Genomic DNA, 16,538 nt, shown 5'->3' with positions numbered 1-16,538 from the left:
TTTACTTGCCCATGACTTTTTTCTCGGGGAAAACGCAGTCGCTATCATTCAGGTGCACATATGGTAAATTAATCTTGTCCTTGTTGACAAACAACATAGGAGGATAGATCACACCAAGTCCCGTGTAAGGGGTTCGACCAAAGAGATATGCAAGTGGGAGAAGTCCCCTGCTCAACCAATTCGATCATCCCGAAGGGTTACTTGCCCATGAATTCTATTTTAAAAAAATATTGTTATTTTTATTTTTTGGGGGTTTCTCAACTAAATTGCTACTAATTTCCTGATTGGAAACCACTGCCTGAAGCGGGGTCCAGTGTAATTGGATATATCTCCTGAATATGATCCAGCAAAGGGAACAAAACCATAGAAGCCTAAAATTCCACGTGGACTCTAAAAATGCTTCACTTTTTCATTCTTTAATGAAAAATAAAAATAAAAATTCATACCCCATGTTCTATATATAAAAAGCAGTCATAACAAGGCTCTCTATCATTACAAAAAACACACAAATTAGCATCCCTCGTAAAGACCATTTTTAAAAAACTCAAGTTGCTATGGCTGATCATTTTATTAATTCACCATTTTCTTTATTTAATATTGATTCGAGTATGGATTTCATGAACCAGTTTCCAGAGATAATCAACCCTTGTTCCTCTGAATTGTCAAGCTTCAATTTACAGAGCTCAATGGAATTTTCCCATGAAAATGTTTTCACTCAAGTAGCTGAATTTCCAGGAAATTTACAGGAATATTTTCAAGAAAATTTTCATCAAGATGATAAGATTAATGCCTCAGTAGTACCTTGCGGTATGGTGCCTATCAATGAAAGCAAAAAGAGGAAAACAATTGATACACCAGAAAGCAGTTCAGCATATTCATCCCCTGCAGTTTCTGCTAATGGAACTAAAAGAAGAAGTGTAAGTTAATTTTTTATTCGAATTGTCAATTTGTATGTTTTATTCCCAGTCATATATCTGATGCATGAAATTGGTTTTTGATTTACAGAGTAAAAGAAGAGGAAACAGAGTGAAAAGTAGTGATGAAAAGGAAGAAGAGAAACCAAAGGAAGTGGTCCATGTTAGAGCCAAAAGAGGCCAAGCTACTGATAGTCACAGCTTAGCAGAAAGGGTAATTCATCTACCTACCCAATATAGTATTTTCCATTAACATAGTGTCAGTTCGATGTATAAAGCATTGTACGCGTGGTCCAAAAAAGGTGGTATCTTAAGTAGGGGTGTTCAAAACCGAACCGAAACCGAAAACCGAACCGAAATCGAAGCTTAATGGCTTATTGGTATCGGTTTAACGGTTTAACGGACGGGGAACGGATTGAAATTTTTTTATTAACGGCTTATCGGTTTGGGGGCGGATTATTCAATTTTCTTAACGGATAATCCGTTAACCCGTTAAGAATATATATATGTATGTATGTATATATATATACCGTTAACCCGTTAAGAATATATATATATATATATATTAAATAATCAAAAACCCTTCTTCCACTTCCAGTACTCTATCTATTACTAATTTACTATTAGACATTTAGTTATAATTTACTATTCCAGTTAGTTACTATTAGATCATTTTGATGTCATGTGTTATACCCAGTGTTCTCTTCTATTTCTTCTGATAGTTATAAGTTGTTAATAGGCTCATCCCCAGAGATGATTCTACTAGGAAATACGCTGGAATGTAGCTCTATATTTCTTCTATTTAACTCTCTTCTTAGGTGCCATATTCTATAGACTGGAATGTAGTCTGCTGAGCATAGGAATTTTATTTTGAGTCACAGCGGTCAGCAAACAATCCGATAAACCGCCCGATAAGAGATAAACCGATACCAATCCGCCCGATATCTTATCGGATGGCTAGCGGATTAATACATTTAAAAGCCGATAACCGATAAGCCAAACCGTTAAGAGTAAATAATCGCCCAATCCGCCCGATAAGCAGCCCTAATCTTAAGGGATGTAATGTATAAAAAATTATCTTGACGCAAATATCAATGACTGAATTTACGGCTCGAACTCATTACCTATAGTGTCGGTAACATATTGATGACTAATGCATTTTGTGTCCTTGTTCAGGTTAGAAGAGGAAAAATTAATGAAAAACTTAGGTGCTTGCAAGATATTGTTCCAGGATGCTACAAGGTATCGAATTCTTTTAATTAATAATGCAGTGTTATTTTCTCGCAAAAATGTCATTATTTACAATGACAAGAGAGCAGAATTTTGATATTAATAATTTACCATTTTGATCAAATGGCAGACAATGGGCATGGCGGGAATGTTGGATGAAATAACTAATTACGTACAATCTTTGCAAAATCAAGTGGAGGTAAGTTTGCATAAAATATAAAAAAAGAGTGCCTTCCTTTCTTAGTTGAATAAAAAAGGGAACAAATAAATTGATTGATTCGAATTTGTTGGATCCAGTTCCTTTCCATGAAGCTTACAGCAGCAAGCTCATACTACGACTTCAACTCAGAGTCGGACATTCTCGTGTCAATGCAGGTAGTTTTTCTAGTTTCAGTAAAAATTTACTAGTACATATATATTATAGTCGTCACTAAAGTATTATTTTCCGTAACAACTATAATAACTGTCAATAATACCCCTACTTTTTGGTGCACAAAACGCTTACTTTTGTTGCGACTAAATAAATCATCATAGAAAATCGAATTTCCTATATAGTGAACTGAAGAGCAAATGGATTTTTTTTATGTTGCAGAGAGCAAAGGCATTCGAAGCACTAAAAATGCAAAAGAGCAAAAAGGAATTAGGATGTGAAGGGTTGTCTTCTAATCAAGCTGGACCGTATGACCATAATTTTGGCAGTTATCCCCTGTTGCCATACAAAAACTGAATATTCTCCCCAATTTCCCCCCTTTTTCTGATCAATTTACATCAAAATTTTCCCACTTGGTGCTATACCTTTGTAATATTTGTACTCATGGAAAATTCAGAAAATTATATTAATATACTTGTATCAAAGGCTCACGCAGACTATGCGGGTATTTAATCAAATTATTACTTAATAAACTGTTTGATTCGTTTCTTCCCTAACTTTAATTTTCGGTTGAAATTTTCTTGATGAAAATGAAGAACCTACATTAAATTTTGCAAAATAGGTGACTTTAGGAACTTCAAGGTTTTTTATCATCCAAGAATGAGTTCAAGATAGTCCATCTTTCATTCAAGATTTCTACTTGTTACAAACGAGTATATAGTTATCTCTATAGTTCAAAATCACATCTTTCATCTCGTTTTGGAATCACTTAATTTCAAGTTCTATACGACAGATACATTTGTTTCTTGAAAGTTGAAATCATATTGTTCAATCACTATTTTCACTTAATTAAAGATCTAGATCCTCTTCGATTGGTTCTTTGCTAACTCAAAGGATCGTTTATCTACCAATCGTTTTATGCAGCTCTTGCCTTATCCAAAAGCACGTGATTTAGCATGTAATGGTTTTGATTAATTGGACATGAGAATGTGTTGTTATTGTTGCTTGTTCAGTTCAGCTAAATGATAAATTATAACAGCCAAAGTTCCTTTTTGACTTCGCGACTCCAATTTTCACTAAAGTTTCTAAATCCTCTTTGATTGGTTCTTTGCTAACTCAAAGGATCATATCAAAATATCAAAGGCTTATCCACCAACCGTTTTGTGCAGTTCTTGCCTTATCCAAAAGCACGTGATTAAGCATGCAATGGCTTTGATTAATTGGACATGAGGATGCGTTTTTATTGCATATTTAGTTCAGCTAAAGGAAAAATTATAACAGCCAAAGTTCCCTTTGACTTCTTGACTCCAATGTGATGCTACTAAGAAAAACCAGTGTCCCCATTTATCTTGCTTTCTTACTAGTTGCAATCACTTAAGAATTGTTTATTGCATATCCGGTTAACATCAATTTAGATTCAAATGGCTGGGCTGAGTCTAAGTACATATCAAGGTTAAAATAGACCGAGTCAATAAAAGAGTTACGGCCCAATTAAGGCCACACTTGTAAAATTACATTTGGTATGTTATTGCTGTTGTATAATGATTTTTATTCATTAATTTTTTTTCTAAGTAAAATTCGTATTCACAAACAATTCAATTTCCGGACACTCTTCTTCAACTTTAACTTCAGCTAGATATTGTCCAAACGCCAAAGTATTGCCTGCTTCAAAATGCATAATGAAGCCCCGTTGACCCAAAACTACTTGCAAAACTGGATAAAATTTACTCTCTCTATTTCAATTTAGATGAGATAGTTTGACTTGGCACAGAGTTTAAGAAAGAAAAAAAAAATTTTGAAATTTGTGGTCTTAAAGTTTAAGAAAAAAAAGGTTTGTGGGACCATAATATTTGTGTGGTTATAAAAGTTTTTCATTAAGGATAAAATAGGTAAAATGAAGAGTTTAAAGTTAAATTATTTCTAAATTTAGAAATGTGTCATTTATTTTGGAACAAACTAAAAAATAAAGTACCCCATCTAATTTGAAACGGAGGGAGTACAAAAATGGGAATACGCTGTTCCTTTTCTTCTTCTTTTTTTCCTTCTTTTTGGCTCAACTATTTTCTCCCGTCAATCTAATTTTGTCTAAAGGGGAGTCTTGGAGCAACAACAAAGTTGCACCTGCGTGACTTATAGATCACATATTCAAGTCATAGATGCTTGCATTAAGGTAGGCTTTCTACACCGCATCCTTTGGGGTGCGACCTTCTTCGCGCCCTACGTAAATACGGGATGCTTTGTGCTCCGGATTGCCTTTGCTTAATCTAATTTTGTCTTGTCTTATGTTGACAATCTAATCCATATTAGTTGATTATACGGTTGACCTGATCCTATTAATATATTCTGCGGTTGTTATGTGAGCCCCGATACCCACAATTTCAAAAGCTTTTCAGAAACACGATTCATGAACCTTCGACAAGGAAGATAACTCACTTTTAAAGAAGTGCTAATTAATACAAGCAAATTATGTAATTTCATCAGCAAAATACACGCGGAGACATCACATAATATGTAGAATATTACGTAAGTAAACCATATAAAATTTTCTATTAATAATATAAAATCCCCACCGAAGCCACCAACAAGCAACCTTTTAAAGGAAAATATTAATATAAACACCTAATTAATTAGTTAAGTGGATACATCAATTAAGTTGTTGAAGATAGGTGGGGACATTACTAACTCAAGCTAAAGGGCAACAAGTTGTAGAAAAATCCCCTATGTAGGCATAATTAAGGAACAGTATGCTTCTATTTAGATGGAAAGGAAACATCAAATACGAGCCCACAGTACCCAATATAATAGGGCATAAGACCAGCTCTCGATATAGTCGAGTGTCTATTCAGGGAACAATAACAACTTCTTATTTTTATTTTTGTTACGAGAAACAAACAGTTGAAAAATCCACGTCGGCAATAACCTCTTTCTACATATAATAATACTTTATCGTTTCAATTTATGGGACGATATTAACTATAGTCAAATATTAAATTTTATATACGGAGTTTATTTAAAAAAGTTTGAATATACAAAAACACCATAGAAACTATTCCATACTATAAGTTACAATAGTTACTAATCCAAAAAATATTTAAAAATTAATGCCACATAAAATAAAACTGGTGAAGTACCTTTTTTTCCTTTTACATAGTTAAGTGAAACGGGCAGACCCAATCAATGGTGGATCTAGAGCACAATTAATGGGTTTACAGGAACCGATATTTTTTGGCCACGGAATTTTTATAAATATTTGATTGTAAAACCTATTATTATTATTGTGTCTTAATTTGCAGGTCGTTATAAAACTTATAAACTTCAAATTCAAGATTCGGACATAATTAGGTAGCAACGACAGGAGGCACACTGAACTTAAATTTTCAATTGTTCCATTAGGACTTGGGACTCTAAAATAGTAGATTGGGTACACATAATCTGATGGATGTTGCCAATTCATTGGCTGAATGATTAATTTGAGAGAAAGCTTGCAAATGACAAAATTCCAAACCTTTTATTCCTATTAAAATCTTGAGGTCCCCTTCTTCATCAATAAGCAAATAAAAAACAAAGAGAAGAAATTTATATTTGATGTTAGAAAGATGGAAAAGTTTTTCAGGCAGATACGTTGCACGAGACAGCTTAAATGGGGCAAGTGGGGTATGACTAAAATAGAATAGGGCAATGTCCAATTTTGTGGATACTCCAAAAATTCTATAAATGCAACTAAGAGATAAAGGAACCTTCAAAGCTACTTTTGTTTTCCTCTTCAAATCAACATCTTTTCAATTTGACTCTCTTTTGACGAAAATTTTGCCTGGTTTTCTTGGAGTATGCATGCACAAGGAAGGAGGAAAACCACTATTTGGGACCAACTCATACTTAACAAATTGGATAACATAAATAGAAGATCACATAAGATTCAAGATGAGACATATATTCATTTGGCATAATACATTAATAGCCAGTTCAGTGGCGAAGTTAATATATATATTTATTTTTTACTAAGGAGTGTTTTGAGATGTTCATGATTTAATATTTATGTATAAACAGTAATATTTAATATTTGACCTATATACGTAATATAATTTTTCTGCGAAAGGTATTCAAGTGGCGAACCTATGCATGCCTTTGTAACAATGCACATGCGTCCCTAGTAGGTAAGTTGGAAATAGCTGGGACAGATAGCAAGAAAGGGAATATGTATATGGCAAATGGGGCAAATTCAGGGATCCTGAGCACAGTGTTAATTTCATCACAAAAAGCTAGCCTTAAAAGTTGGGAGAATGTCGACTGTTACCATCACTGCATTAAAGCGATGTAAGGTTTCAACTTCAAGAACTATGTCTTTTTTTTTGGCTTATGTAGTGACTATATGTAAAGAAATAGAAGCTGAAAAATACTTATTCATATCTGGTATTTAATTACAACGATCAATTAAAACAAATTATATAAGATTAGATTGTTTGATCTCGTGCCAACAGTGAGTATGAATAAATATTTATCGAAACTTTATATAATCTAGTTATTTAAATTAATGTTAATAAAAACAAAATATGAAATGGGGCTCAAAGGTGTTTCACTCAAAAAAAACTTATGGAATTAAAGATACTGAACGGTATATTTGGTAAGACTCCTTACATCCAACCGACGTGGTAGTGTAACTTCTTTGGCTGCTCTCAAAAATAAAAAAATATTGAATGTTTTTGTTCAATTAAGTTTCCAATCAGCAATTCGTCAGTTAGATTATTGAAAAAAAGAGAGTGCCTTTTTCTTGTTCCGAACATGGCGAGTAGTCTTTGAATGTCTCATTGCACAGCAGCCCCATTATTTCTTCGTCTGTTCGTGGGTTTTTTTTCTTTTTAGGAAAATCTTTTTTTATGCGCATACAATAAGGAACAAGAAAAATCACCTATCATTTTTCTTCCCACTTCTTACTTTCATATTTAACTAGTCTGTTGCCATATTCTCGTATTCTGGTAGTATGGTTTCACTCCTTTATTTGGATTTGACATATAGATTTATATTGGTATTTCAAAAGGCGCGAGGCGAGGCAAGGTGCAAGCCGATAAATCTTTAATTTTTAATAATTTATAAATTAATATAATTGGAATAAATATTTTAAAAGATATAAATCACGAAAAAGAGGTATATTTACATAGAAATTCTAAAAAAATCAAGAAAATTGTAAACATATGTGGATAAATAAATTTTCCGACCATGTAAAACAAGAGTAAAGGGGCGAATAGTTTTATCCTTATTTCGCTGGTGAATGACCAGGGGTGTTCAAAACCGAACCGAAATCGAAACCGAAAACCGAATCGAAATCGAAACTTAATGGTTTATTGGTATCGGTTTAACGGACGGGGAATGAATTGAAATATTTTTATTAACGGCTTATCGGTTTGGGGGCGGATTATTCAATTTTCTTAATGGATAATCCGTTAACCCGTTAAGAATATATATATATATATATTAAATATAAAAAACCCTTCCACTTCTTCCAGTACTATATATATATATAATTTATTTTTATCCATATATATATTAAATAATCAAAAACCCTTCTTCCACTTCCAGTACTCTATCTATTACTAATTTACTATTAGACATTTAGTTATAATTTACTATTCCAGTTAGTTACTATTAAATAATTTTGATGTCATGTGTTATACCCAGTGTTGTCTTCTATTTTTTCTAATAGTTATAAATTGTTAATAGGCTCATCCCCAGAGATGATTCTACTGGGAAATACGCTGGAATGTAGCTCTATATTTCTTCTATTTAGCTCTCTTCTTAGGTGCCATATTCTATAGACTGGAATGTAGTCTGCTGAGCATATGAATTTTATTTTGAGTCACAGCGGTCAGCAAACAATCCGATAAACCGCCCGATAAGAGCTAAACCGATACCAATCCGCCCGATATCTTATCGGATGGCTAGCGGATTAATACATTTAAAAGCCGATAACCGATAAGCCAAACCGTTAAGAGTAAATAACCGCCCAATCCGCCCGATAAGCAGCCCTATGAATGACAGAGCCACAGAGGTAGTAACGAAGTAATGAGAGGAGATTTGAGAGCATCAACTCTAGCAACGAGTTGCTTCTTTGCTGCTTGGTAGTCTAATGACGATTTCATGAAGGAGTTCGTCGGTTAGATTGTTGAAAATAAATTATTAAATATAAATATAATATAAGAAAGAAAAACATTAGAGGCAAGTTGAATCCTGAACTTTAACTAAAATTATTTACAGTTTTACTTGTAACAGAATTATTTCTTTTTCCAATTAGTTCTCAACATCATCTGTGAAAATCACTGAGGTGGAGATTTTGGTTATTTAGTTCATGGAAAGCATAACTAGATTCAACCCTTTCTTGGTTTGAAAATGTCCTTTCCAATTCTTAACTTCATTTTATCTAATTCAACGTAACGTGCCTGCAGACAGAGAGACAAATACACAAACCCAATAAATAGATATAGATAAATAATGGCTTGCTCTTGCACTCCTTGTTGGTCGAATTTTTCAGGGGTATATGAATCCTTGTCAATGATCTCAAGTTCTTGTAGGAGATTTGATTCTCCCTAAGTATGGTAATGGATACAGGACAAAAGAAAAAAGACTAGCAATTTACTGTTCCTGATAAAATTAGAAATAAATTAAAAGGATGAAAGTTTAAATTACTCACTATTGTCGGAAGGCTCGTGTCTTTGCAAAGTTGAGTTCACATCTGCTTCCATAGCTAGTTGTGTTATGCAAAATAGCTACCCATCCATGTGTCACTACCCAAAATTCATAAAGGTCGTGATGGCGCCGGACACTGCTATCAGACAAGCCAACAAAAAATACTAAATAAATTCTCATTTTAATATTTTTGAAGTCATAGTTATTCCCCTCAATTAAATAGCAGAAGATGAAGTTTATAAAATACGTAATAATATCTTTAAAAATTTTCAATACAGTGCAACCCATAATCATCCCAAAATCCGGTGTCACAAGTGCACGAGCATTTACTAGGGAATTAAAAATAAACTACATCATCTGTCCAGAATACAAATTAGACAGGAAAATATAATATTTCTGAAGGAGACTCTGTTGGCTGCGGATCGTAATACAGAATGCAGCTCACCTATGTCCCGACAATTATTAACCACACCTTTGCGCCCACAAGGCCGCTAGATATATATGTACCTGCACAATAAAATGTGCAGCAAGTGCAGCATGAGTACAAAAACAACGCGTACCCAGTAAGTATCAAGCCTAATCTCGAAGAGGTAGAGACGAGATGGCCGACTTTGACACTCACTATGGGTCAATAATATTAAATAATCATGAAAATAGAAATATTTATATCAACGTGATTCACAGAGTTAACAATAATTTTATTGAACCCGCAGAAGTAATTAAATACCTTCAATTCCAATAAATTTCCAATTTATCAATTAGCCTCATTTACAAAAATAACAATAATTTCCTTAACAAGCAGAGATAAATAAATTATTTAAATTCCAATAATTTCAAAATTTCAATTAGCTTCACAAGCTGAAATAAACTATCAAAGTATCGTGTAATTATTATTATTAAGCACGTTTTCTGTCGAGGTCGTTCGGCCCGATCCAGAGTGTCGTGTACACTGCCGAGGGACGTGCGGCACGATCCGTAGATGCATCTATCCTGCCGAGGCGTTCGGCCCGCTCCACAAGAAAGGATGACATTTTCTTATGTACCTCCGGAATGAGAGTATGTTTATTATAAGATAAATTCGAGAGGATGAACAATTTCTTTTAACAATTAATTAATTTAAACAGAAATAAGCATATGAGATTTCCATCTTTTACTATCTCTCACTAAAAATTTACGATATATATCAAATAATGTAATTAAATAACGGATACAATTTATACAAGTAATTCATGCTTTGAGTCCTAAACTACCCGGACTTTAGCATTAATAGTTGCTACGCACGGACTCTATTCACCTTGTACGTACATAGCCCCCACAATTAGCAATAATTATTAATTTAATTACCTATGGTGTAATTTTTCCCTCACAAGATTAGACAAGAGACTTACCTTGTCTCAAGGTCCACTTTCCGATTACCGCGTCGCGTAAAATTCTCGATTCAATGCCGAAAAATCCGAAGCTATCCAAATATTATACAAAATAATTAATATATGTTCAAAAATTCGACATTCATCTATTAAATAAATTACCCTATTCAAAATGATAATATTCCTAAAATTCACCCCGGGCCCACGTGCTTCGATTTCGAAAATTTTCGGAGAGAATCGTTACCCAAAATCTCAAGAACTCAAATATGCTATTTCCATCCAAATCCCATAGTAATTTTCGTGGTTAAAATCCAAAAATATCAATTTCTAGGTTTTTCTTCAAAACCCCAAATTTCTACTAATTTTCATGAATTTTCACGCCTAAATTCGTATATAAACCAAGTATTTAACTTGCAATAAGTAGGAATCACTTACCTTGACATAAATGATGAAAATGGAGCTCCAAAATCGCTCCTAGGTCGGCTCCCATGGAGGAAATGAGATGAAATGAGCCAAACCCATTTTTTCAAACTTATACACTGCCCAGGCGACCCTTCATCGCATTCGCGAGAACAAAATTCTCAGAAGCCATTTTCAAACTCTTCTCAGACAGCCTCTAGTATAATGGTCATAACATTTTGTACAAAACTCCAAATCACAAATGGTTTGACTTTATGAAAACTAGACATCAAGGGCTATAACTTTCATATGTTGATCATCTCCCAACTCCTTATAGATTTTGAGATATAAGCTGCCAAAATCAGCCCTATGCAACACAAATTGCTTCTTCATCTTCCCGGACAGCCTGTAGTGTAACAACCATAACTTTTTGTAAACAAATCCAAATGCTAAATGGTTTACTTTTCTTAAAACTAGACACAAAGGGTTACAATTTTCAGTTTCGGATTATCTCAAAATTCCTTATAGATTGTGAGATATGAGCCTCCGAAGTTAGACCTACGGAACAAAGATTTTCTTCTTCGCGAACGCGAAGAACAAAATCTCAGAAGCCAAATCCTTCTTCGCGAACGCGAGAGGATCCTCGCGAACGCGAAGAACAACACCAGACACCAGTATCAGCTATTGCAAAACAGCTCGAAATGATCCGAAACACACCCGAGGCCCCCAGGACCCCGTCCAATCATACCAACCAGTCCCATAACATAACATAAACTTGCTCGAGGCCTCAAATGACATCAAACGACATCGAAATCATGAATCACACCCAAATTCAAGCTTAATGAACTTTAGAACTTCAAACTTCTACATTCGATTCCGGAACCTATCAAATCATGTCCGATTGACCTCAAATTTTGCACACAAGTCACATTCGACATTACGGACCTACTCCAACTTCCGGAATCGAAATCCGACCCCGATATCAAAAAGTCAACTCCCCCGTCAAACTTCCAAACTTAAATTCTTGTTTTAGCCATTTCAAGTCTAATTCAACTATAGACTTTCAAATAAAATTCCGAATATGCTCCTAAGACCAGAATCACTATACGGAGCTATTCCCAGGCTCGAAATTCCAAACGAACCTCGATTACTCCAAAACCTACTCCAAACCAAATTTAAAGAACATTAAACCTTCAAATAGTCGATTTTTACTATTAATTGCCAAAACGCTCCTGGGTTATCCAAATCCCGATTCGAACATACGCCCAAGTCCGAAATCATCATACGAACCTATTAGAACAGTCAAATCCCGATTCCGAGGTCGTTTTTCTAAAAATACTTGCTTAAGGCTAACTTAAGGAACCAAGTATTCCGATTTCAACCCGAACACTTCCAAATCCCGAACCAACTATCCCCGCAAGTCGTAAATTATTAAAAATATATACGAAAAGTTTTATTTTAGGGAATGGGGTTCCAAAAGTTAAAATGACCAGTTGAGTCATTACACCATGTGTATCACTAGAGACTTAGGTAGAACTCGAAGGAACTTCATTTGGAGAACAACCAATGGAGAAAATGAAAATCACACTTGATCGGCCGGCAAGAAATAGCAAAAACAAGCACCTAGGAGGCCTTGGATTCTAACAACAACAGAAATAACAATTACTGCACCTCATTCTGTTAGTGTTGGTGTACGACTCCTAAATATCAAAATGCTCCGGTTGGATGCATAATGTTTCAAAATTTCGTATTTACAGATTATCTAACACTATGAGTTCTCTAATACATTGAAGTACTATATTTCTAAGTCAACATGCTTGTAGTTCAACCTCCTCATGGCACAGGGTTATGGAAGAGCATATACTACTGAGCTTTTTCTAAAAACATCCATTTTCAGATTGATGATGCGGCCACCACAAAATTCAGGACTTAGAAATGGTTAGGGGACTCAACAGTAAAAGAAGCTTTTCCAAATCCCTTTCTTATTGCAGCAAATCCAGAATCTCTTGTTGCTCAAAACAGGGAAGGCCACTCATGGAGCCCAAACCTTACAAGGAACCTATAAGATTGGGAGGTGGAGGAATTCATAAACGTGATGAAATTACTAGAGAGCGCACTGTTAACACTCAGCAGAAGGACAAAATGAAATGGGGAAACACTAAGGATGGAATTTACTCTGTCAAGGCAGAGTATGTTGACCTGTGCTCCAATAATATAACGATTGATTTATGGCCCTGGAAACTAGAATGGAAAAAAAAAACCCACCACCTAAAGTGTGCTACTTCAGCTGGTTGGCTTTAAAGGGTGCCCGCTTCACCCAAGACAACCTCAGCAGAAGTTGTTTCCAACTGGCCAATAGATGTTGCATGTGCCAACCGAATTCAAAATCCATTAACCATCTTTTTCTCCACTATTCAGTAGCCACAGAAGTAGCCACAGAAATGAGGGGGAGCCTTAGCGTAACTGGTAAAGTTATTGCCATGTGACCAGAAGGTTACTGGTTCGAGCCGTGGAAACAGTCTCTTGCAGAAATGCAGGGTAACACTGCGTACAATAGACCTCTATGGTCCGGCCCTTCCCGGACCCCACACATAGTAGGAGCTTAGTGCAGCGAGCTGCCCTTTTTTTCAGTAGCCACAGAAATATGGAACATGTTTCTCAGTATTTTTGGTTTGCATTGGACTATGCTCCTCTGTCAGAGATGCCTATGTGAGCTGCAGTTCAAAGAAAGTTGACAGAGCCATCAGGAAAATCTGGAATATAGTACCTGCAAGTATTTTTTGGTGTATTTGGACCGAAAGGAATAGTAGATGTTTTGATGGGTTATCAACTTCAATATGCTCCTTTAAGGCTAAATGTTTGATTAACTTGTTTCACTGGGCTAACCTCACTGCTGTAAATGACTCTAATTTTTATTTTTATTTTTGATTTTGTCAGCTCTCTAGTTTTGTAGCACTTAAATTATAAATGAACTGACAAACTCACTTCTTGTATAACCTTATTGCATCTTCTTGATGCCTTTTTATATTATATCCTACTTACTTCATAAAAAAAAATATGCTTGTATTTCAACACTACATCATATGGCCTAAAACATCTTGAATGAACTAAATATGGACAAGAAGAAGAAAAAGATAAGAATGATCATCAACAACTCTAATCCAAATGACCAAGACTCACTCTTTGATAGGAAGCTCTGAGATCAAAGGGATGTCTTACCGGAGTTGGCCACCATTTTTGGCAATTGGTAACACATCTGATACTAGTAATCTTGGTGGATCATGCAGCGTGAATAGAGAATAGCGGGTAGAGCTTTCCACTTTATCTGTTTGTATATTGTACACGACAACATGATAATTACCTGCACGAAAACATATAAGATCCACATTATTTGGGAGAAAAGCTAGTACATAAATCAAATTCTTGGTATCACAACGAAATAGGGGCACTCTTAATGCCTTGTTCGTCCGGATTCTCTTGTGTACCAACGTCCATTTCCCCTTCTGTAATCCTCAAGCTCTCATACACTTATACAAGGGTATGTACTTGGTTGGAGATTTACTCGAGCAAGATGTAAACAACCTCGACACACTCCCAATTCGCTGGCCATACAACGAATATCACGAGCCTCAGGTGGTAAATCAATAACGCATAGGAACTGAGCAGGATCATTAGTGAATGGATCAAACGTGAGAATACAATTAACCGTAATGCCATTGCTATAATTCAATGTATATAACGTCCGTCCGCAGGCAATAATCGAAGTCTTAGAACCCGAACTTTTCAAAATCCGCGGAGACATAACAACAAGTTTGGTCTAATTGCTCTTGTTGGGCGAAAATATCTCGACAATAAACATAGAATTGCCTTCATGAGAATACCTATCACAAGGAATAAATCGTAACGCCTTCAGATACTTATTGTGTCGATTAGTGGTGGCAAAATGGATAAAAGAAAATAGTTATCCACCCATATTATCTATTAAAAATGGGTTGAATAATGAATTTTTTAAAAACGGATCAAATATGAATAAGAACTATATTATCCACTTAGAAAATAAATAACCAATGGATAACTAATGAGTTTAATTTTTATATTTGTAAAGCCTCAAATCGAGGGTTTCTCAAGTTTGGGAGATTAGTAATTTTTCCAAAAGTGATCATATTCAAGAAGTCATGGACAATATGGATAATCACATTATCCGCCAGTTAATCCATTTTTTATCCGTATTAAATATGGACCGGGTTGGATAATTTATCTGTTTTTGCACTACCCATTTTCGACTCGTCTCATATACGACCCGACCCGCATGTTTGCCACATCTAGTGTCGATCATCATTATCCAAAGGCTCGTACAAGAACCCAACGCTCTCACCAAAAACCCCTCTTTCTGGAGGAGCTGGAGGAAGAACAATCCATTGCCTAGTGAGAATATTACAGATATAATAACTCATAGCAGAGTAATTTCTATCAGAGAATAAAATTAAGTCACCACAGGATGCTTCCAAACTAAGTGAATGATCATTGGGCCGACCCGCATAGAAAAACCCTAAACCCACACGATTTGATAAACCTTACCGTGCAGAAACTCTACATATTTTAGATAATTTCCATCAAGTAAAACAAGAGCAAAGGGGAGCAGAGTTTACCATTAGTATTGCAATTGTTAACGAAACAGGGGACGAAGTAATGAGAGGAGATTAGAGAAAACCAGCGTTTGCAAACCAATTTGCAACGAATTGCTTCTTTGCTGCTTCAGATTATTGAAAATAAATAGGGACTTCATCTTGTGAGGAACCTGCAACTTGCAGCTGCTCTTTGAATCTACCATGGTTGGAATCATATTCATTATTTACTTTCTAGCCATATGCTACTAAATTTCTGATATAAAAAACATAAATAAATTTAGAACTAACTAGTTTGTATGCAGTTGTGTTGTACGTTAATATCAACACACAATGATTCAGTCAATTATTTATGTGAAGCAATACCAGTAAAGAAATTGACATTAAAAAATATAATAATCATTTAAATGTCGATAATCAATATTACTATATTATATTAGCATAATACTTGAACTCAAAATAATTGAACATCTTCTAAACGGGCAAAACTAATTAATTTAATTAAGGTCTTGTAATTTAGAAATATACAATATGATCCTTCACGGCCATTTATGATGTAGTAGCTTTTGTTTTGTTCTAATATATCTTTCCACTTCATGTTCATCGAGAAGTACCGTCTAGACAAGTTACCAAAAAATAAATACCGACAAGTTAAAAATATAATACAAATGTACAAAAAATAATTATTTCTTCGCCCACAAAAGCTTAACTGCAAACCTTCACCTCTTGCGTTTTTATATCCTATTAATGATCAACTTCCAATGTCATTCTCAAAACACCTGTAACAACTAAGAAAAAGCTGCGAAATAATATATAATCTAAAGATAAAATAACTTTTTATTATCTATTGTAGTATATCCATTTAATTTAAAGGAAAAATCAAATAATATTTTAATCAAAAGTGGCAACTTGTGCCGGCAATAGCAATAACAAGGAGTTAGAAGATCTAAACGGA

At 34.7% G+C, this 16,538-nt stretch overlaps 1 protein-coding gene and 1 long non-coding RNA gene across 3 annotated transcripts; one reads left to right on the top strand and one right to left on the bottom strand.

The window, feature by feature from the left end:
• Positions 1 to 481: 481 nt before the first annotated feature.
• Positions 482 to 3,011, top strand: LOC107760392 (transcription factor BEE 1). The gene is made up of 6 exons (XM_016578437.2): positions 482 to 917; positions 1,006 to 1,128; positions 2,091 to 2,156; positions 2,275 to 2,343; positions 2,442 to 2,519; positions 2,737 to 3,011. Exons 1-6 carry the CDS (start codon positions 555 to 557, stop codon positions 2,869 to 2,871), a joined length of 834 nt encoding a protein of 277 aa, XP_016433923.1. The 5' UTR covers positions 482 to 554; the 3' UTR covers positions 2,872 to 3,011.
• Positions 3,012 to 8,729: 5,718 nt separating this feature from the next.
• On the bottom strand, positions 8,730 to 15,923 carry LOC107760393 (uncharacterized). 2 transcript variants are annotated; one of them, XR_012708523.1, is made up of 4 exons: positions 14,178 to 15,923; positions 9,638 to 9,699; positions 9,197 to 9,328; positions 8,730 to 8,945 (listed from the first exon to the last, which is right to left on the bottom strand). It is a non-coding gene; the product is annotated as an uncharacterized LOC107760393 (long non-coding RNA). The 2 variants fall into 2 exon arrangements; XR_012708522.1 differs by lacking the exon at positions 8,730 to 8,945 and having other exon boundaries at positions 8,967 to 9,328; positions 14,178 to 15,922.
• Positions 15,924 to 16,538: the final 615 nt, after the last annotated feature.

This window comes from Nicotiana tabacum, chromosome 4 (genome assembly GCF_000715075.1).
Source record: "Nicotiana tabacum cultivar K326 chromosome 4, ASM71507v2, whole genome shotgun sequence".
In the NCBI taxonomy this organism is placed as follows: Eukaryota; Viridiplantae; Streptophyta; class Magnoliopsida; order Solanales; family Solanaceae; genus Nicotiana; species Nicotiana tabacum.
This window is presented reverse-complemented; position numbering and strand designations above follow the sequence as displayed.